This window comes from Equus asinus, chromosome 2 (genome assembly GCF_041296235.1).
Source record: "Equus asinus isolate D_3611 breed Donkey chromosome 2, EquAss-T2T_v2, whole genome shotgun sequence".
Classification (NCBI taxonomy): domain Eukaryota; kingdom Metazoa; phylum Chordata; class Mammalia; order Perissodactyla; family Equidae; genus Equus; species Equus asinus.
In genome coordinates, this window is record NC_091791.1 from 127,753,184 (window position 1) to 127,775,470 (window position 22,287).

General features: G+C 40.9%; 2 protein-coding genes across 20 annotated transcripts in view; one reads left to right on the plus strand and one right to left on the minus strand.

Moving 5' to 3' along the window:
* Nucleotides 1-2,565, plus strand: part of ADPGK (ADP dependent glucokinase) — a 29,620-nt gene extending 27,055 nt beyond the window's left edge. For 3 of the 6 annotated variants that reach the window (XM_070498609.1, XM_014849727.3, XM_070498596.1), the window contains one exon: nt 884-2,565. In XM_070498609.1, the coding sequence (XP_070354710.1) occupies nt 884-1,435 (552 nt within the window). In that variant the 3' untranslated portion in view covers nt 1,436-2,565. Of the gene's footprint in view, nt 1-880 lie in introns of all 6 variants that reach the window. The other 3 variants (XM_070498602.1, XM_014849726.3, XM_044764590.2) reach the window with 1 other exon arrangement.
* A 7,733-nt stretch (nt 2,566-10,298) lies between these two features.
* Nucleotides 10,299-22,287, minus strand: part of ARIH1 (ariadne RBR E3 ubiquitin protein ligase 1) — a 188,376-nt gene continuing 176,387 nt past the window's right edge. For 13 of the 14 annotated variants that reach the window (XM_014849715.3, XM_014849716.3, XM_014849721.3 and 10 more), the window contains 10 exons: nt 22,106-22,159; nt 20,112-20,239; nt 17,445-17,499; nt 16,379-16,447; nt 15,240-15,392; nt 14,967-15,138; nt 13,303-13,372; nt 12,537-12,678; nt 11,812-12,013; nt 10,299-11,295 (listed from right to left, as the gene is read on the minus strand). In XM_014849715.3, the coding sequence (XP_014705201.3) occupies nt 11,186-11,295; nt 11,812-12,013; nt 12,537-12,678; nt 13,303-13,372; nt 14,967-15,138; nt 15,240-15,392; nt 16,379-16,447; nt 17,445-17,499; nt 20,112-20,239; nt 22,106-22,159 (1,155 nt within the window). In that variant the 3' untranslated portion in view covers nt 10,299-11,185. Of the gene's footprint in view, nt 11,296-11,811; nt 12,014-12,536; nt 12,679-13,302; nt 13,373-14,966; nt 15,139-15,239; nt 15,393-16,378; nt 16,448-17,444; nt 17,500-20,111; nt 20,240-20,391; nt 20,572-22,105; nt 22,160-22,287 lie in introns of those variants that run through there. The other variant, XM_044764589.2, reaches the window with a different exon arrangement.

Genomic DNA, 22,287 nt, shown 5'->3' on the forward strand with positions numbered 1-22,287 from the left:
ATTAGAATACAGAAGGAAATAAAGCCGTCAGCTCAGGCCTGGCGCGGCCCCTGCAGGAAGCGGAAGTGCTAGTACATGACAAAGGGTAGGCAGGCCCTCCATTTTTAAATAAGTAAATAAACACACACGTGCACACAGCCCTACCTACACACACAGCGGGGCTCGTCTCTCTTGCACAAACTTTCACCTTATGTGCAGGTCTCTGGCTCTAAGGAGGAAAGCACTAAAGTAAGAAAGACAGTGAAGTGGACACGGTGGTTCCCCTTAAGATAGAAAACAGGCTCAGTGGCTCCTGTTTGGTACCCTTTTTCACACAGCCTTATTACTAGTCTTCCTAACCCACATCTGCTTAAAAAGCTTAGATCTAAGCTGAAACTATTCTCCTTGCTTCTTGGTATTGTGTACACGGAACCATCGCGACCCTGACTGTGTGGCTAGGGCCTTCTCCGTTTCACTGGTATAATGCCTGCTGACATTCAGGAGCTGAGTGTCATTTTCCATCAATGGCGAGAGATCTGCTGTGTGTGCAAAGACAAAAGCTAGGCACCATGGAAGGAAATACAAAATATGTACACCTCTGCCCTTTGTCATATAATGGTGTATTGTTATAAACAGACTGGGTCTAAAACGGTGTTACTGCAACTTGCCAATTTATCCCAAGTGATAATGAAGGTGGAGATGGTTAGAAGTGTAATAGCCAAAACAGTGACCTATGATCTGTCACGTCCCCACCACAGACTTCAGGGGCAGGGAGTCTTGTGGTAAGGAAGAAAGATGCCATCCTGCCTTCCTTCCCGGACTTTTAGTCATTTGCTGTATTCTAAGATATCTTAGGAGCTAGATGTCCTTCAGAAAGAGACCTCCATTTTGTTTTTGTTAGCAGGTCTTTCCTGCAGTGACATCCCTTGGGCTGAATGAACAGGAGCTGTTATTTCTCAGCCAGTCAGCATCTGGACCTCACTCTTCTCTCTCTTCCTGGAACGGTGTTCCTGATGTGGGTATGGTCAGTGACATCCTCTTCTGGATCCTGAAGGAACATGGGAGGAGTAAAAGCAGAGCCTCAGACCTCACAAGGATCCACTTCCACACACTGGCCTATCACATCCTGGCAACTGTGGACGGACACTGGGCCAACCAGCTGGCAGCCGTGGCTGCAGGAGCTCGCATGGCTGGAACACAGGCCTGCGCAACAGAAACCATAAACGCCAGCCGGGTGTCTCTGAGGGCACCGCGAGAGTTCATGACTTCCCATTCGGAGGCAGGCTCCAGGATCGTAGTAAACCCAAACAAGCCAGTAGTAGAATGGCACAGGGAGGGAATATCCTTCCACTTCACACCAGTATTGGTGTGCAAAGATCCTATTCGAACTGTGGGCCTTGGAGATGCCATCTCAGCCGAAGGACTCTTCTATTCAGAAGTACACCCTCACTATTAGGAAGGTGGTTGTGGGTAATTTCTCTGAGGAAGGAGAACTAGCCAACTTAAGAATGACAGGAATTAAGTGATTTGGAAAATAGGATTGAGGATGTCAAAACAGTTTCTAGAGCTAATTGAAAGACAGCCAAAGAAACAACAACAGATTAAACTGTATCAGATACATTCCAGCCTGTTGACAGTTACCCAAAAACATTTCAGGTTTTAATCAAAATTTAGCTATCTACTAACGAGACTGGATTTTTGTTTTTTATGTTGTATGTTACAGGGGTAAAAACTTGATTCCAAAATCCCCAATTTATGCTGTATCATCAGCTATTTTAGGCCAAACTTCTTCACCCTCAAGAGCATGTCAGCTGGAGAAAGCACTTCCCTGCTTGCCCACTTAAGAAGCGCATGCTCACTTACCCACACTCCTCGTCTCTAGTGAAGTCCAATGTGAAGTTGTCGTGTTCTCTCTCAGCTCAGCGCTCATCGGCGGGATCGTGGTTTCCATTCAGTGTTATAATGAAAATATTTAATGAGCACACTTTCTCAGTCTTCTGCTCTCAAACAGGACAACCAGCAGGAAGGACAAAACAGTCCCTCCTGTGCTTCATAGTTGCAGCAGAGACAGACTGAGAGTCTTATGGAAACTTCGAAGGAGTCAGCCATCCAGCAGTTTAGAAACCTGGCTGACCAGCAGGGTGGCGTGAGCGGAAGGGCTATGCCTTCCTACCCTGGCTCCTTAGATTGTAGGCTGGCTGATCAGAGGCTACTGTGCCTGAGCCCAACCCCATCACCCAGCTCTGGACATGCTTTCTGCAGTAGAAGACTGATGTTTCTTCATTCTGATCCTTGAAGGAGTTTGCTTTTACAACTGGAATGTGCGTCTGTGTGTAAAACAGATCATGTATGTTTTACATTGACACATCACAGCCATTAAAGAGTTTGACCTCATAAGAGCCCCAGGATCATGAATAAATTTGTCATGTTATGTATTTATTTTTTTATAAATCAAGGAGACTTCTGTGTGCTTTTAAATATATTAAAAACAATTTACATTTCAGGAATCCTAAGTCTACTTGTAATTGATTTTGTTTCTACTACCACTCTGGAGCGAGATAAAATAATAAATCATTCCAATCTTGATTTGTGAGTTATATGTTACTCTGTTCTTCAGATGTTGGATTATCTTGTCTTCCCATTCCTGGGTTAGGCAGTCCCTCACACTGAGCCTGAGCTGTCAGTCTGTCCTCTGTGGTTTAAAGTGACAGAAGATACCAGTATCAAGTAGCTAAGCCATTATGAGACAGCAGTTCGAAAGCATGTAGTGAGCCTTCTCACTTTGTTCAAAGAGCAGTGTAGACAGGCCCACTTAGGTCAGCCATAATCATTTCACACCTGGCTCACAGCAGCAGCTTCTGGAATCTCAAAGCTGCCTCAGGTTCTTCATTTATGACCTCCCCCTCCCTGCTTTGGGTAAGAAGGAAAGGCTCATTACTCCTTCAAAGAAAACTCAAGTCTAGATAATTATGCAGCTTGAAATTCAAAGCAAGTAGCTTCTTAAGGAAATCCCTGGCTGCTACCTCGTCAGTCTTTGCCGCCAGCCTTCTAGCCTATTTTTATTAGAAAGGCTTAAGTGAGAAGAGATTTCTGTGTTCCCAAGAAGAATTGGAATAACTCATCTATGTTCTAAGCCTCAGAGGACAGTACTGAAGTGTTCATGTGGCATTTCTCTTATAGTCTGTCTCTAAGTTGTGTTTGTTCAGCCCCTGCCCTGGGCATATTCTCAGCAAGTTCTCTGGTTTTCACTGGTGATGCCAATAAAGATCAGGAAGTGTAGTCAGCACATACCTTAGAGCAGTGTTTTTCAAAAGATGGGTCTTGAACTATTAAGTTGCTAAATTTGGTGTTTATCACAAAAAGTATCAAAATGCATCATACATTATAGGGTAAGTATTGTATTGTTTCGTAAAACTTTATTCCTGAATGTATGTAGATAGGAATGTACGTGCACCCCACGTTTTTGAGAATTCAGCTAAGCTCTGGAAGCCACATTGGACTGTCACCTAGGACAGATTATGCACAAGTGAGTTGGAAGGGCAGGATAAGATAAACAGGTGGGGCTTCAGGCCCCTCAAGCCTTTGCTTTGAACTGTAGTTTACAAAGGTTTTTCCACATATGATTTGATACAAAGATGAAAAGTTTGAAAACTCACTGGACTAGAAAGCACCCCAGTGAAAACAGCCTTCCTAAAAATGTTCTCACATTCACTCTTGCATTCACTTGAAAGTGATTTAACATCTAGGGGAAAACTGCAGCACATGAAACAGCATCAGAAGATAAGAATCCAGCCAAACATCAGTAATCTTGACCATGCAGATTCAGTCTACATTTTATTCTGTCAAGTTTGAGTGGGGTGGGAGTAATCATTCATCAGCAGCAGAAATCCAAAGTCTATGCAGGGTTTGAGATAGCAAGTATTTAACACTGGACAAGTTACCCGTACTGAGCCTCACTTTTCTGTTATCACTGTGGTAGTTTTTTAATGATTTAAAATAGTTAAGAGGCCCAGGAAATTGCCTGTTCAGTTTAATAACTAACAATTTTTAACATTTAAGTAAGTGCCACATACTGTGCTAAATATTTTCCATGGCGTTCTCCTTTAATCGTCAAGAACCTTAAGAGGGTAGGGACCATCCTAGCCCCACTTTTCATATAGTGAAACCACAAATTGTAAGCGTACCATTTGGTCGGTTTTAACAAAAGCATAACCTATCTAACCTAAATGCCTATCCAGATACAGAACAGTCCCGTCACCTCACATAGTTCCCTCATGCCACTTTCAAGATAACCCCAGCCTCACCCCTCCACCCTGACCCCTGAAGCAACCCATAACAATGTTTTTCACTGTAAATTAGTTTTGCCTGTTCTGGAACTTCATAGAAATGGAATCTCATAGTATTTAGTCCTTGCATTCAGCATGTTGTTTTTGAGATGAATCTATGTTGCTGCATGTAGGTTGTTGCTTTTTATGGCTGAATTGTATTCCACTGTAAATACAGTGTTTCCACGTTGGGGCTTTATCAATAATGCTATCAACAAGTCTTTGTGTAGACATTTTCATTTCTGTTGAGTAAAAATCTACAGGAGTGGAATTGCGGGGATAGATATATATCATGGAATAGGTGACAGACCTTTCTCCAAAGTGGTTGGACCATTTTACACTCCCGTTAATGATGTATGACAGTTCTGGTTGCCTCTCATTCTCATCAATATTTGGAGTGTCAGTGTTTAATTTTAGCCATAGCGGTGTTTCATTGTGGTTTTATTTTGCGCTTCCCTGATGATTAATGAGCACTTTTTCACATGCTTATTGGCTATTCATATATCTTTGGGAAGTGTCCAATTCTTTTGCCACATTTTTTTTCAATTAAGTTGTTTTGTATATGTTATTTGGGTTGTTAGTTTTTTATTATTGAGTTGTAGGAGTTCTTTTTATATTCTGGATATAAGTCCTTTGTGAGACATATTTTGTGAATTTATTCTCCCAGAATATATTCTGTATGTAGATTGATATTCATTTTCTTTATGACTTAATGGTCTTGTGTCCTAAGAAATACTGGACTACTCCTATGTCATGAATATAGTCTCATATTTTCTTCTAGGAACTTTATAATTTTAGGTTTGACATTTAGGTCTATAATGCATTTTGAGTTACTTTTTGTGTATGGTGTTAGACTGGAGTTGGATTTATTTTTTTCTACACGGCTATCCATTATTTCAGCACCACTTATTGAAAAGACTTTCCTTTTCCCAAAGGCACTGTTTTGGTGCCTTTATCAAAAATCAAATGATTGTATAAATGTAGGTCTATTTATGGGCTCTCTTCTGTTTTATTGATCTATTTGTCTATGCCTATGTCAATACCACATAATTACTATTACGCTAAGTCAAAAGTGAGGGAGTGTAAGTCCTCCAGTTTTCGTCAAGACTGCCTTGGATGTTCTGGGTCCTCTGTATTTCCATTTTAGAACCTGCTTGCCACTTGCTGGAATTATGATAGGAATCTATATATCAGTTTGGGAGGAATTTTTATCTTTACAATATTTAGTTTTCCAATGCATGAACATGCATATCTTCCTATTCTGGTCTTTTTCACAGCAATGCTTTGCAGTTTTCAGGGTAGAGGTCTTACATCTATTTTATTGAATTTATTCCAAAGTATTTCATGTCAGTAGTATTTGATAATATTATAAATGGCTTTTTTAAAAATTTCATTTCAAACTGTTTGTTGCTAGTATATAAAAATAAAACTGACTTTTGTACACTGACCTTGTATCCTGTGACTTTGCCAAACCCACTTAACAGTTGCAGTGGCCTTATTTTATTTCTTAGGATTCCTTAGGATCTTTTACATAAACAACTATGTCCTCTGTGAAGTTTTATTTCTTCCTTTCTAATCTTTATGCCTTTATATTTCCTGCCTTTATTGCACTGGCCAGAACCTCTAGTATAATGTTGGATAAAAGTGGTAAGAATGGACATCCTTGCCTTGGTCCTGATCTTAGGGGCAAGATAGTCATTATTTCACCACTAAATGTGGTATATATCCATTGCATTTTTTCCCCCACAGATGCCTTTTACCAAGATGAAGATGTTCCCTTCTCTTTCTGATTTGCTGAGAGTTTTTATGATGGCTTCTTAAAAGTTGCTTTTTCTGCATCTACTAAAATCATGACTTTTTTCTTTTATTTTGTTAATACATAGAAATACTTTGATTTTCAAATATTAAACCAAGAGTGGATTCCTGGAATAAGCCCAACTTGGTCATGCTATACGTAGTAATCTTTTTACATACTGCTGGATTTGATCCACTTACACACTGTTAAGGACTTCTGTACCTATGTTCATGCAGAGTAATAGTATGTAGTTTTCTTACTTCGTAATGTCGTTGTCCAGTTTTGACATCAGGATTATACTGGCCTCATACAAACAAGCTGGGAACTTCTTGCTCCTATTTTCTAAAAATTTTTGTAAGATTGGATTTAATAGAATTTAGTGGTGAAATCATCTGGGGCAAGAGTTTGCTTTACGGGTAGCTTTTGATTTACAGATTCAATTTCTTTCATAGATAGGAGTTATTAAGGTTTTACATTTCATCTTGTTTCAGCTGTGGTATGTTATATTTTTCAAAGAGTTTGTTGCATCTAAGTTGTCAGTTTTGTCATAAAATTGTTCATAATGTTCCTTTATTTTTTTCATGTCTGTAGGATCTGTTAATGCTATCCTCGCTTTCATTCTGATACTGGTAATTTGTCTCCTTTTTTTTTCCCTTTATCAGTTTAGCTAGGGATTTTGTTTTTCTCCTAGAAATTTTGGCTTTTTAGATTTTCCTTTAATATTTGTTTTTTTCCTTCTACTTACTTTGGGTTTATTTTGCTTTCCTTTTTCTAGCTTAAGGTAGAAACCTGTATCACCGATATTATCTTTCTTCTGTTCTAACAGAAGCATTTACAGCTATGAGTTTCCCTGTAAGCATGGCTTTTAGGTGAATCCTACAAATCTTGATTTGTTTTCATTATCATTCAGTTCAAAATATTTTCTAATTTCTTTTGATTTCTTGCTTATTACCGGTGTGTGTTTAATTTCCAAATATGCAGGTTTTCTAGATATCTTGTTATTAATTTCTAATATAATTTCATTGTGGTCAGAGAACATATTCTGTAAATTTCAATCTTTTGACTTTTGAGACCTACTTTATGGCCCAGTATATGGTCTGTCTTGCTGAATGTACCGTGTGCACTTGATAAGAATGTATATTCTGCAGTTATTGGTTGTAGTATTGTATAAATGTCAATTAGGTCCAGGTGGTTGATATGTCCTTTTACACTCTCTAATTCTATCAGTTGCTGAAAGTGGAAGTGCTAACATATCCAACCATGACTGTGGATTTAATTCTATCAATTTTTACTTAAAGTATTTTGAAGCAATGTTATTAGGTGCGTACATATTCATGATTGTTATGTTTTTCTACTGAATTGACCTTTTTATCATTATGAAATGCTTCTCTTTATTTCTGGTTATACTCCTTGTTTTGGAGTCAACTTTATCTGACATTAAGGTAGCATTCTAGCCGTTAATACAGCACTCCAGACTTCTTATACCTGTAGTTTGCATGGTATATCTTTTCTCAGCCTTTTACTTTCGATGGCAGATGACGAAGTTTTTTGTGTGAGGTAGATTGGCCCTGAGCTAACATCTGTTGCCAATCTTCCTCTTTTTTGCTGAGGAAGACTGTCGCTGAGCTAACTCTGCCAACCTTCCTCCATCTTATGTGGGATGCTGCCACATCATGGCTCGACCAGTGGTGCTAGGTCCGTGCCGGGAATCCAAACCTGCGAACCGCAGGCGGCTGAAGTGCAGCACGCACACCCAACCACTATGCCACCGGGCTGGCCCTAAGATAAATTTTTTATCCTTTCTCTGTTTTTCAGTTGAAATATTTAGTCCAATTAGACTTTTTAAGTCTAATTACATTTTAATTTAATTATTGATATGATTGGGTTTACATTTAATGTTTTGCTATTTATTTTCTCTTTGTCCATCTGTTTTTTGTTGTTGTTCCTGTGTTCTTCCATTCCTGCCTTTTTAGGGGAGGAGAGTGCTAATTTAATACTTTTTAGAATTTCATTTTAATTTGTCTATTATCTTTTTAGCTATGCTTCTTTGCATCTTTTTATTAATGGTTGCACTAGGGATTATAATATACATCCTTAACTTTTCACAAACTATTTAGGATTAGTTCTGTACCACATCACGTAAAATATAAAAACTATCCAACTATAAAGTTTCATATACCCCCCTGTCCTTAGTTACATTTATAAATGTTAAACCTCACAATATAATGTAATAATTTTTCCTTGGAACAGTCACATGTATTTTTTAAAAATTAAACCAAGATTGTGTTTTATATTTACTCACTTGTTTATATTTGTTATCTGTGGGAGGACTGGTCCAACACATGAGCTACTCTGCTGTTATATCAGACAATAATTATTTTTCTAAGAACAAATGATCATTGTAATCATAATAACCAAAAGTTTACTGTTTTTGGAATGCACAGTTTTGTACTAATATTATTCAGTAAGAAAGGCACTCTTCCCATTACTAGTTCATATTTCCACTTTCCTGCCTTTAGTTCAAGCCATCTAAAACCATGTCTGTGATTGTGTACTTGGCCTCATTTTCCTAATTCTGTTAAAAATTGTGATGACATGAGCAACTCTCATAATTAGAAATTAGAATAGCTCCTTTCTCATCAGAGTGAATGAAAAAGTAGAAGTCCACATGCCCAAAAGACTGGGCAGGTACAACCTAGTAGAGTATTTATTTTTAAAGAAAATCTGAGCCCAAATTAATGCAGAAAGCATTGCTTCTTGACTGCTATCCCTGGGATGCAAGGAACCATTATGTTCTTGCCCCAGGAGTGTGGAAAAACTGACAAGTCTTGCTCTTGCATTCTCTCATTTTCCACCATCTTCACTTAAAAAGAGAAGGCCTTCTTACCCTTCTCTCTCTAAATGCTAAAATTTTCTCAGATCAGAGTAATGAATTCAATTCTGCCCTCTATAAACCTCTCTTCCTTTCACTTTAAGAGCAGTCCAATCTCTACTTCTTCAGTCTTCAATTCCTTTTGTCGCTGTTGGTACCACTACTTCACCAAAGGTACATCACTGCTTCCTGGTTACCAGTTAAGAGCAGGAGCTTTGCATCCAGACCTGGGTTCAAATTCTGATCCTGCCACTTACCTTAAAAAATTCATTTTGCCTCTCCCAACCTCAGCTTCCTCCTTTATAAAATGGGGATATCAGTACCTCTCTGTTGGAAGGGTTCAGTGAGACTGACCATTCCTTTCCTGGACCTTCTCTTCCTTGGCCTTCCTAACACTGCTCTCCTGTTTTTCTCTGCTATCACTTGCTTTTCCGATCTTCTTTGTGGGCTCTTCTGCTTCTCCCTTTAAATGCTGGTTTTCCATTTTTGGTCCACTGTCTTCTTATTCCTAGCTTTCCTTGGGTGACTCCTTTCAAATCTATAGTTTCAGCTATCACCCAAAGCTAAATTACTCCCGAATCTTTATCTTCAAACTAGATTTCACACCTGAAGTCTAGCTATTCAAGTATCTAGTGGCTATCATCATTTGGATGTCTCAAAGATAAACACGTCTAAAACTACACTCAACCCTCGTCCCTGGTCCCCCAGTGTTCCTCTACTCTGACCTGTGTAGTTCTCCCCAGCAAAGAATACCCACCTTACAGTCTGTTCTTATCTGCCACATCCAGTCAGTCCCCAATTTCTGTTGATTTTACCTCCTAAATCTCTCTCACACCTCCCGCCTCCTCTCCATCTCAGTTTTTACAACTTGATGGTCACCAAGACCTTTCCAGTCACAGGTACACTAGACTCCACACTGATAGAGAAGTGAGCTTTCTCAGTTGCTCGGGGTACAAACCCCGATTCTGCCACATACCAGCTGCATGGGCAAGGGTACCACTTCTGATACCTTGCTGTTTATTGCTGAGATATGAGAAGTGAAGAGTTTTCTGCTCAGCTGCTGCTTCAGTGTCAAAACAGACCCAATCATAAAGAATTCCAAACATAGTTTGCTTGGGCAATAGGTCAGTTCTCCAACTGCAAATTATGGTGATTAAAGGGCACTTCAAGTGCAAAATGGGGACTAGCCTCAAGCAAACTGCTGGCCTACCATCCATCAGGGCTGCAGCAGAGGCTGTGCTAGCACCAAATAGGAAGTTGGCCTTGAGGTTCCTCCACCAGTTTCACACTAGGTTTGGAAATAGATAAGGGAAGAGTGTGATCATAGTTCTTTTTAAAAGTTTTTATTGTGATCTCTTATTTTCATATCTGAATAAGAACTTTCCCCAAAGGGATGATGATACATAATCTTTATTCTAAAAAGGACATATATATAATGTATTGATAACAACTGGTCAGTGGTATCCTTGATTGTCTTAAATAAAAATTCCTCAGTTAAGAAGCTCTTCCTTTTTTTTTTTGCCTTGGCGCTGATACCAGACCAGCCCTTTGCTCCTACTCCTTATCATACAAACATGATCTGGCTCTACACTCCAATCTCTCTAAAGGAGAAGATAGAGGGACGTGTTCTGGATCCCCTTGGGCAAGTGCAGCTGGGATACTCAACAGGCTGGGCCTCAATTTACAGAGCTTTTCTTTCATCTTTTTTTTCCCTTTAAATGTAGACTATTAGAGCTGGATTATTCACCCAAGACTTGTGTTTGCCTTGAGGGCAGATATACCCCACAGCCTGAGGATCACCTCAGCTAAGCCAAGGCTTCGTCATGACAGGGCTACTAAGCAGAGGTCTGTCTCAGACTTTCCTTCCACAAAGGAAGGGGTCAGTCAGCCAGGAGATAAAAGTCCTTTCAAAAGCAAACAGTGTCACGTGCCCTGCTGGCCCTTGGAACTACATATATAGAGCCATGAGCCTTGCTTTCAGTTCTTAAAGGACCTGTCTGGGCTGTCTTCTCTCTACTTCCTGGCTGATGGGGCCAGCAGGGGACTGCACAGGCCTCAGGCTCCATGTGATCATCATGACATACCCTGTGTTCTGCGTTTTAATTCCGAGGTGCCCAGGGAACATGCTGGCCTCCACTCTGCCTGTGTCATGTGACCTTTCCTGGCCTGGTACATCCTTGCCAAAGACACCCCTACTCTGGGGTCATCTTAGTCCTATTTTTCTCTTATTTGTGCTGATGCTTCAGTTGGATGTGCTTCCTCAGTGGGCTCTGGCTCCAAAGGAAGAGATGGTGGCTTTGTGAGCTGGGATGTTCCTCCCGCACCTAGTAACAAAACAAACAGCTTGAACTCTCAGTTCCACAATTCCAGAAGAAATCATTAGTTTCACTATTAAATTCCAGGAAGAAATCCCACAGTTTCTGGGACTTGTGGGACTGTGGTATAGCTTTGCAGCTATGAAGGAAGACCATAACTGAGGAAATAAAGCAACAGTCAAGTTTGCCTTCAAGGACTCACTGAAAGAAATCTAATTACCTGTAGCACACTGACTTATGATAAGGCAGTGAAAATTAAAGCAAGACTACATAACAGAAGGTACTGTAATGTATTTGTAAACTTGAATATTGTAAAGACTCAGTGTACTGACCAAGCAACTAAGCCTGCCAGTAACTGTTACCCAATACGCAGCTTGCCTTAAGGAAACAAGTGCCAATTTGGCTCACCTGTGGCTTTTTCTCCTTCTAGGCAACACTACATTGGCCATGTTTTGAGTGTGAAAAGTGCAAGCTTCACTCCAAGCTGTAATCTTGTTGTAGGCACATGAGCGTGTAGCCTCCTACCTGAGGGAAGCTTCCTGTATGCGGCTGCTGAAGACATTGCCTGTCCAAGAGCTTGATTAGAGCCCAGAGGCTGTAGGACACTGGCAGCTTTGCTGGCTGAAGGGCTCCGGTGCTTTGATTTGGGATCTTTAACTGGTTTAGTCCAGACCAGTGCCTCCCCAACCTGAAGAGCAGCTCCCAACTTCTGGGCCATCTCCACCATCTTGTGCCCACATGTAAAGAAAGAAAGAGTCACAGGCATGACCAGCAGAGACAAGCCTACCCATCTCTCCCTAGGCCTTCAACTGAGGGGGTTAGCTGAAATAGTACTAACATTTGAGGGAGGAAGTACTTATTATAAGGAAATCATTCTCAAATAGCAAAGAAAAGACTGCCCTTAGTGGAATGCAAGGGGGCTCATACAGGATCTCAAAACCCAACAATTCAAGTTTGACATGTTATTGGGCTAAACCCCTGCCTTTCCTACACGAGAAGAAGCGGGAGGATGCTACAAAGAGGCACAGACCTCAACTCAGATGAGTTGTAGTATTGATAACAGATAACTCAGTAAGCCTGAATTTTCTCTTGTTATTTTCTTCTAGGAAATTTTTTTCCCAGGCTGTTACTAACTAAAGAATTCATGCTGCCAGGAACAAAGCTAAAACAGGCAAAAGCCTATTAATACCTTATATTTGGATTATTTGGGCTTGATTCAAAAGGCTCCTGTCAGCTAGAACAAGACATACCTCAGAGTCAAATTCCAGAGAGCTACTGTCTTTGAGTAGGTTGACTTTCTTCTCCATCTCCTGATACTGGGTAAGGGCGGCCCTCTTCTCGCCCTGGTTGTACAGCAGTACAGCATAGTTCAGGTTTACTAGAGGGTTACACCTGTGGCAAACAGACAGGGATTCTATGGAGCTGACGCTTTGCAACAAATGCTCATTTAGAAATCCTTCTCATTACACAAAAATAAAACCAAACTGGTTAAGTAGAGATTTCTCCATTCTGCAGTAAGGTGGGAACACTCATGCTGTGTGGACTTGTGGAAAAGAATCATGCAATTAATTGCCCAACCAGCAAAGCAGGCATTGGAACCAAGGCTGACATCTCAGCCCTCAACAGAGACCAGCAGGGTAGGGTTGAAAAGGGGATCTCTACCCTGCTGCCTAGCAGATGCCAGTGCAATACATCCTGGGAGAGTCAAGTTTGTCTTAGATTAAACTGAGGCCAAAGTCCCATCTGATATTCCAGCTTGCCAGGGCTTTCAACAACCCGAGACCACTGCCAGTGCTGTCACTGGCCTCCTGACTAGTAAACTTGGAGTGGAAACATTTTCTCAGAAAGAGCCAGTTTCAGTTCCTGCTGAGCGACTGCATGCTTAGGAACCACATGCTTCCACACTTAGGCCTGCTGTGTACAAAGGCCATAAAGACTCGGGCAACGCCAGTGCTATGGCGCCACCTTGTGGCTTTGGAGAGTCCAGCCTCCCCAAGACCATTCTCGACAACTTACTTATCCAGGCGGACTGCTTCTGCGTAGGCTCTCTTGGCATTCTCTATATCTTCCAGATTGGTCAGAGCCACTGCAACAAAGAAGGCAAGCACTGTGGCTAGAGCCCAGCTTAGAAAACAAAAGGCATGTTTCAAGACCACAGCTCATTCAGCTCCCAAGCTTAACTCTTACTTTGCTCTCTCAGCTCCTGGAACCACCATCTACCCAGTCATTCTGTTTAGATATCTGTTGTCATCTTCTTCAACAGTCCCCTCTCCTCAGTTCATCAGGTGTCAAGTTTTGTGAATCCCATCTTTTGCAGGTTTTTTTCTGACATGGCCCTTGTTCAGGTCCATGTTGTTTCAGGCTCTCATTGCCATTTTTACCCCCTGGCAATGTCCCCACCTGCCTCCATCCACTTGCCACAGTGCTGCCAGATATCTCGCTGACTTACAAATCTGACCATGTCACTATCTACTTAAGAATCCTCACTGGTTCTCCATCACCCATAACCATGATCTTTAAACTTTTGTTTAGCAACAGAACACTCTCCCCTTTTTAATCAGTATTTTCTGGAAGTCTGATCTGGAAGTTCTGCCTACTCCACCTCCCCCAAACCATGCACTTACTTCTCCAAGACACTTATGAGGAGATCCAGGAGTACAACTGGAAAAACACAGCCTCTAGAATAAAGTCTAAAGTCCTCACACTATGCTTATGGCCCTCAATGTGACCCCAGACTGTCTTTCCTGACTCATCTCCCACTGCATTCTATAACACTATTGCCCACTAACTGCAGAGTACATGGTGTCATTTCATGACTGCATGCCTTTGTTCAGTGGCTTCTCAGCCATTCTGTGCTATTGAATTCCAGCTTATCTTTCAAAATCCACTGTGAAGGCCATCTCTACTTTGTGAAATTAGAATGGCAGCATATGCCTTACAATATGGCTATTTGTTTACATTCCTATATCCCATTACAACTGGGCTATCTTTGTATTCAGGCAACCCCCAAATCACCACCACTCAATTTGGTATTGCAACCTTTCTCTTATAAAGAACACCACAGTAATGACCAAAAACCAAGCTGAAGATCACTGTCAATGAGAACATAGAAACTGCTTTTGAGCATACATTTAGTAAGTTTAGTATATCGAGAAATATCCCCCAGAAAGAAGAGTCAGTACTTTTATATTATAGTAACAATGACATTAATAATAAACCAATTATATAATGACAACACAACTAAGAGTTAACATTCACGGATTGTTTAATCATGTAATCCTCTCATCAACCTGTGAGATATATCTAGTAAGTAGTGGAGGAAGGACTCTACCCAACAGCCAACCTCTTAACACTTGATCATATCTGGAACTTAGCTAGACTCAATATATATAAAAATGACTTGTCAAGCCAAGGGAAAACGATTGGTAAAAGATGAACTAGGGATGATCTTGATCTAATTTGTTGGTCTCTGAGTGAAATTCCCCAAGTTAGAAGCAACCAAGTGCTTTGTCATCTTTTTCTTTCATATTTCTTTAAGCTCTAGGACAGTAATCCAGGTTCCTATGGGATCTGCAAGGGAATGGCTTCCATGGGCCATTTAACCACAGGCCTCCTATGACTCAATTCATTTTTCCCTTGTTACAACTTTGGAGGGGGTTCCCCACATAAATATCTCTTACCGGCCAAGAGCATGTAGAGCTCCCCCATCTTTGGCTGGAAGTTGATGGCTGCACTGAGAAAATGAAAAGCTGATGCATACTGCTGCATGGTTAAGTGGACAAGGCCCAGATTATACAGAATCTTCCAATCAAAGGGTGCCAAGTAGTTGGCTCGTTTCAGGCAGCTGATAGCCTGCAGGAGAGAGGGGGCACTCAATGAGAGGTTGGGGCAAGCTCAGCAGACCCAATAACTGCAGGGATGAACCCAAACAAGGAAGATGAGGAGACACTCACTGCCACATATTTCTTCTTGCCAAAGAAGCACATTCCAATGTTATTCCAAAGTGGAGGACTTTCTGGAACAGCACAAGCTACAACTCTGTATTTAGTGAGGGCAACATCAAAGTCCCCATGGGTCTGCATCATGCTGCCCGCTGCCAAGATGGCCTGAAAACACAGGACATGAAAAGTTGGTAATTCAGTCATTCCTAAAGGACCGTAGCAGGCAGGTAGCTTTGTTGGGTGTAGAGGCTCCCAGCAGGCCCATCAGCATAGATTGGGACTGAAAAACTTCTTCCAGGGACATACATAATATATTCAAGCTACTGGGACAAGGGTTCATGAGAAATGTCCCCGCACCCCACACTGTGGCTCTCTTTGGCACAGTACATAAAAAGAAAAGATAAAATGTCCCTGATTCTACCTAGCTCATTTGTTTCCCACTTCTAGCCAGAGAAGTCAATATTTCAAGAGTACTAGGGCCTTTTAAATAAAAACTGCCTTTAATCTGTTTCTGGCAGCCCTTCCTTGGTACCAAGCACTCGTCTTTGGCCACTTAAGGTACAGCTCCTTCTGCCACAGGACAGAGGGTGACTCAGCTTTAGGCTTCATCGATCCAACCCTTTCATTTCTCTAAGGAAAGGTGTTAAGGTGGGGAGCTGATGGAGTCAGGGTAGTATGACTTTTGAGATGGGACTGAGTCTATCCTTCCACAAACAGCCTGTTTTGCTGTGTCTCCCTCAATAATATTCATCCACTTGATGATCTTCTCATCCCTGAAGTCATATCTGCACAAGAATGGTAACTGCAAATTCATTAAGAATCTAGAAGTCATTTCACCAGAATTATTTTTGACAGAAGTTGTGGAGGCTTTGCTAATTTCCTGAGTAACACATAAAACTTTCCCAGCACGACAATGTTGCTTTCTGCAATAAGTTATAGGCCTGTTATAACAAATGTGCTCTTTTAGAAAATAAGAAGCAGAACACCAACACTTTACAATATTTTCAAATAAGAAGAGCCATACTTATTTATAATTTTTCTAAGAAAAAGGCAATTTCTTAGGTATTCAAAATGCTTTGTAGGGCCAGATCACCTCCACAAGCACTGGGACCATCTATGTGAAGGCTCTGGCGTGTGACAACCCACAATACCTTGTAGTTGGTAGGGTCATAAGTCAGTGCATTTCCAAGATGTTCAAATGCCTTCTGGTAAATGCCAAGCTTGGAGAAAAAGCAAACCAGAGAATTACATCAGGGAAGAGCTGGCAGATAAGGGGTCTGGCCAACCATACCCTCAACAGAAACAGCCTGACTTTTCTGAGTTCTCTTAACCAAAAAAAGAGCTACAGCTACCAGATTAAAAAAAAAAAAAAACAACTAAAAATCCCCACATTTGTGCCCTCCCCAGCTCACTTTGTTGATTTGTCCCCAATAAAGTCAAAGTGTCTATTTGCCAGAAACCATCTCTGCCACACTAGTGCTAGTTTACATTAATGCCTCCTGGCAGAAAATGGGCTGTTTAGCCTCATCTCCCTTGGAGCCACCTCTGAAGCCAAAGCCCAGGAAGGGCCAGGATTAAGCTCCTGATTCCTTTTAAAGAAAAATGACACAGACAGAAAGGCCGCTGCAGAGGTAGAACTGGAGGCAGGATCAGCTGCCCAGAGAACTGGGAGAGTTGGTAGGGAGTGGGGAAAAGCCCCTCAGGGAGTCCTGGGCCCTGGGGTCCTCAGGCTGATATAAAGAAGTGATGGAGCTAAAAGAATTCCATGCACACTCAAGAATGTGGAGGGGAGAAGAGACTTCTTTTTCTAGACAATGCTTTGCCTTCTCTTTCCTATAGGACTTGGCTGGGAAGAAGGAACAACAGGAGTGGCCTTTGCCCCAAAGCCCTAATTGTGTCACAGTTTCTCCCCCGACAACAAAATGCCAGCCGCCCGACCAGACAGTTATTTCTCATATAAGCTCTTTCCTTGGATGGATAAGAATTATAATTGCACTAGGCTCAAACATTTATCTGCTTCTGATTTGAATGCAGAAAATTAAGATAAATCCCTTAGCTGACAAAGCATATCAAGTGCAGAGAGTAAGGTTCATGTGTTTCAGAGGACCTTTAGTAAAACATGTTAAAGTAAAATCAAACTGCAGGGAAACTGCAGTACACACAAATCCAAAAGCATTTCCGACATGAATACACAAATGAGTAAAGAGTTCTCATTACCTGTAAGTAGAGTAACCCTAAAGTTGTAAGAAGTTCTGTATTTTCTGGTGAGAACCTGCAACACAGAGATCAACAGAGAAGATGCTCAGAGGGAGATAAGACGTGCAGGCGAGACACTGAGACATGTGCATAGTCATGTGCCCACCTGCAACACTTGAGAGACACTATTGCTCCTCCCATTCCCCATGGAAATTCCCAAAGGTGATTTGGGAATTTCCTTCCAAAGTAGGTCATCTTAACTCTGGTTACAGGGAGGACTGCTCAGCAAGAAAGAAATGGGACTTAGACTCCAGACTCCTTTCTCAGGAACTTTTCTTAGGGCCAAAGTCCTAAGAAAGAACTACAGAATATTTTATGTGACTGTCCTGAGTACACCGATAGAATTAAAGAACAGTGCTTTATAAACCAAGTCAATCTAGAAGACACAGTGTTAGCCAGTTCCCTCTTATGGGATTTCTTTTTTTTTCTGTTCTCCCTGTACTCACAATGCCAGCCAGCATAATTTTTTGCACAATTTAGGATCCCAAGGGCCCTAACACTCTGATTTCCACATTAAAAAGTCATACTAAATAGCCAAACTAAACAACAGAAGGAAGTCACATACCAGCTCTAAGAAAGAAGTGGCCATTGGCTTTGGGGAGTAAATGCTGGTGTAAGTAAAAGAATATCTGCTTTCCAATCCCTCACTGTATTTGTCTTTGTCACAAAACCAAAGCAACACTGAGCTGAGATGATCTGACTATAGGATCATGAGACAGTTTCAACAGTGAAAACGCTAAAAGGTAAGGAACCATGTTTCCTGCTTCTAAGAAAGGAGGTAGGGCACTGGTTACCTATGGGGAGACCAGAACCAAATGGTCAAAGCCCCAGCCAAGGAAGGCCTGAGCTGGCCAAACAGAGCTTACTCAGTTCAACTGAGTGTTTGTCCTTCACTCTGCCACAATAAACATCCATTTTGATCACCTCTCTCCCTCAAACCATGTAAGTAACTTCCATGATTCTGGCATAATCCATCACTCCACCAAAACATGACTACTAATCTCTAAAGCTGTGGGTCATAAACAATGGTCTCTACATTCTCAGTGAGGCTCCAAATGCTCAACTGTCCCCTTTTCTCCCCTGGGAAATTTAGTGACTTAAATCCTTGACCAGACACTGGAATAATGTCACCCTTCAGATTTATGTGAGCTAATCTCAAAGAGCTAACTTCTACAAGGCAGGAGTCAGGGATCAAAGCTTCCACTCAGCACCACAGAAGCTTAAAATACACTACATGGGCCCCTTCCTACTTGTCCATATAAACTTAGCCACTTGATGACAAAAAGTAGCTTAATAAACCAAGGGATTTTTGTCTTTTTAGACAGAAAATGTGGTAGAAGAAAATTGAGAAAGCAGTGTTATGATGGATATAACCAGAAAAGTTACTACCAGAGAAGAAGACAAAGGTAATTAACAAATTAACAGAAATCTAAGTTTAGTTCAGAGTCTAATTATCAAGAATAAAAGACTCTGTGACCTGAACCATAGACTAGGCATTATGGTAAGTGACCAAACAAATGAGACACTACAGTATTTTGCTACAGCTATCCCACTATAACAAACAAGACAAGACCCTATATAGAAAAGACAAGATAGCATGTGTCCCAAGAGAGGAAACATGGAACACCATTCTGGGAAAGCCATCAGTTCCATTATCAACATGGGTTTTGCCTACCCTAATGATGTTTTAAAAGACAAGATATTGGTCTCATGCTAATAAGGCCAGATGTTTATTACCAAATCAGGAGATTTATGTCCTTAATATCTCTGAAAATACAAGATCTGCTATAAAATAGTTTAAAACCACAATGGCAGACTGCCAGCTGACTCCAAAATCTATTCTCTCCTTCCTCCTAAGCACATGTATGCCCACCTTTCTTGCAGCTAAGTGTGACCACCTAACTAAGTTTGAACCACAAAATGTGAGCAGGAACAATGTTTGCAACTTCTAGGCCATTTAAAAGTTACTACCAGCTGCTTATTCAGTACTTAGTGTCCTGTACCACATCCCCCCACCACAGCCTGGAACATGGATGCTACAGTAATTATGTATGCTACCGTCAACCATGCAGGTGAAGACAACAACCTAAGGAAGGGTGGGTTAATAAGGAAGGGACCTGGATCCCTGACTGATCTTGTGGAGCAGAGCTGCCCAGCTGTGCTAGACCAGCCATAGCAAGAGGTGAGAAAGAAACGCAAGTCTTCCTTATTTAAGCTGTTGGGAGCTGCTTTTTTTTCTTAGCTGGGAAAGATTCTCCCTGAGCTAACATCTGTTGCCAGTCTTCCTCTCTTTTTCCTCCCTAAAGCCCCAGTACACAGTTGTATATCCTAGTTGTAAGTCCTTCTAGTCCTTCTATGTGAGCCACCACTACATAGACAGACAAGTGGTGTGGTTCCGTGCCTGGGAACTGAACCCGGACCACCGAAATGGAGCACACTGAACTTTAACCACTAGACCATCAGGAATGGCTCTAAGTCATCAGGAGCTCTTAACCTTAGCTTAACATTTACTCTAACTCATACGACTAGTAATCAGTCACATATACTCTGTCTTGGGCTTGGGAGTTCATATGTCTGCTCCCATTGTATTTAGTTTCTTGTTGCTCTAAAGGAAACAGACACACTTACTCCACTGCTTTCTTGTAGATTTCAATGGCCTTGTCCAAGTCTCCCTCCAGCAAGTGGATCTTCCCCAGCATTATGTAAGTCAGATCATGCCTGTTAAGATGTAGGGCGTTGTGCAACTGGTCTTGTGCCTAACAAAATTGATGGAGTAAAAAGAACCAAATCACTACCATGGAAGGGCAATGGCTTTGTATGGCCAATGTAAAGGCAGCTCCTGCTGTACTAATGTAGGAACATCCCATTTCAGCAAACAGCCCCCACTACCCGAGAAACTAAAACATACCAAAACTGTGTTTGTTGACCAGACAGCTGGTAACATGGGGTATCTATCTCTGGAGTCACTTGGGAGAGTTTATACAAGATGGTTAATCTTTTTGAGTGCTTCCTGCTTCTTGATATCCATACCCATAACTCATACTTCATAAGTCAAAAGGGACATCATAGTACAGCATACAGTAGGACAGCCATGAACTCACTCCCGCTGCACCGCTGACCAACTGCACAACCTTCCCAGGATGGACCTCATCTTCCTCACCAGTATTCTGATGAATGAATGAACGGATTGTTTTCATTTATTCACTCAACATGTGTTCACTGCCTGTTGTTCTAGGTGCTAGGTATACTAGAGCTAACAAAACAAGCTACTTGCTCTGAAAGAGCTTAAATCCCAGTAGACGATCAAAAGGGCTTCATTTACAGAACGAGTATTTACATAAATGCCAAGTACTGTATTTGCTCTGATAGCTTTACAGTAAAATCTAAATGTCTGACCAAAGACCAATCCACCCTCTCCCTTAGTTCTGAATAATCCTGTGAATAGAAATATACTTGCTTGGAAGATCCTCTAAAAAGGAAAACCTCATTACCAAGTATATAACACCATAGATCTGCCCAGAAAACCTAAGGGATGCACTAAATATATATATTTTATCTACATATAATAGTTATTTATTACATATCTCACAGGAGAAAAAGTTACTTTCACACCTCAGCTGCTGATGTATAGATTTTTTTTCACACCCCTGAGGGATAGATTAGGTTGCATCAGTTTGCAAACTGACCCAAGTTAAACATTGTCAAATGGGTATTAACCAAATCAGATTCTCAGTCCTGTCGGCATTGGAGAAAGGAGAATAAAACTTGACAAATCAGCTTTATGAAGGAAACTCTACCCAACCCCACTGTGGTTAATTTTCAGAGCTCTCAATAATTTAGTTATCCCTCAATTAAGATACATAAATTTTTGTCTTTATCTGAGTATCAAGGTAAGCTCAAATGTTTCATCTGATATAAGAGCTTTAGAGCCTATAGCTTACTCACAATGAAATATAAATCCTCATGTGGAAAATAACCTTAAGAACTGAAACTCTCAGAAATCAGATCCACTTAAAACCTAAACTTGATTTCCAATGACCTTAAAAACTAAAATCACTTGCCATCAGAGCATAAGATAGTTCACATGGTCATGATTACACTTTTAAGACTTAAGGGTCCACTTTTTGATATCTAAGTTTTACTGAATATTGTTTCTATACTAAAAATTAAACTGGGGGTAGAGAAAAGAGAGGAGAAAAGCAATTAGAATGCAATTCCCTCATAATATTTCTAGAATTTATTATTTTCTTGTTAAAAGCATAAAAAAAACTTGGATAATGACAAATGAGAATAAAAATGGAGATAAATGTACAGTTTGCCCTCTGCATCATGAAATATGTTTGTGATGTGCGGTTGGTTAAATCTGCAGATGCAGAACCCAAGAATATGGAGGGCCAACTAAGACACTTGAGCATCTGAATTTTTTTGTATCCTCAGAGAGTTCTGGAACCAACCCTCTACGGATACCAAAGGATGAGTGAAACGGCACTTTCAATTTTTACTTCCAAAAATCTCTGCACTAGGAATAATACAAAATGAGCAATGGCACCTCTGTAACAACTGTACCCTCAGTGAAATCCCCAGCCAACCACTCAATCGCCACGACCATTTCTATGAATTACCTTGTTGAACTGTTTCAGATAAATGTAGCAAACTCCCAGGTTATGACAGATCTCCTGCAAACAAAAGAAAGGAAAACAGCTTAGGTACAAATTCCACAGTAAGCATTAGAGTGAAATAATAGGCACCTATCTAGAGGTTGTTATTGTTCAGCAACATTTAAACTTTAAAACGTGCATGACGG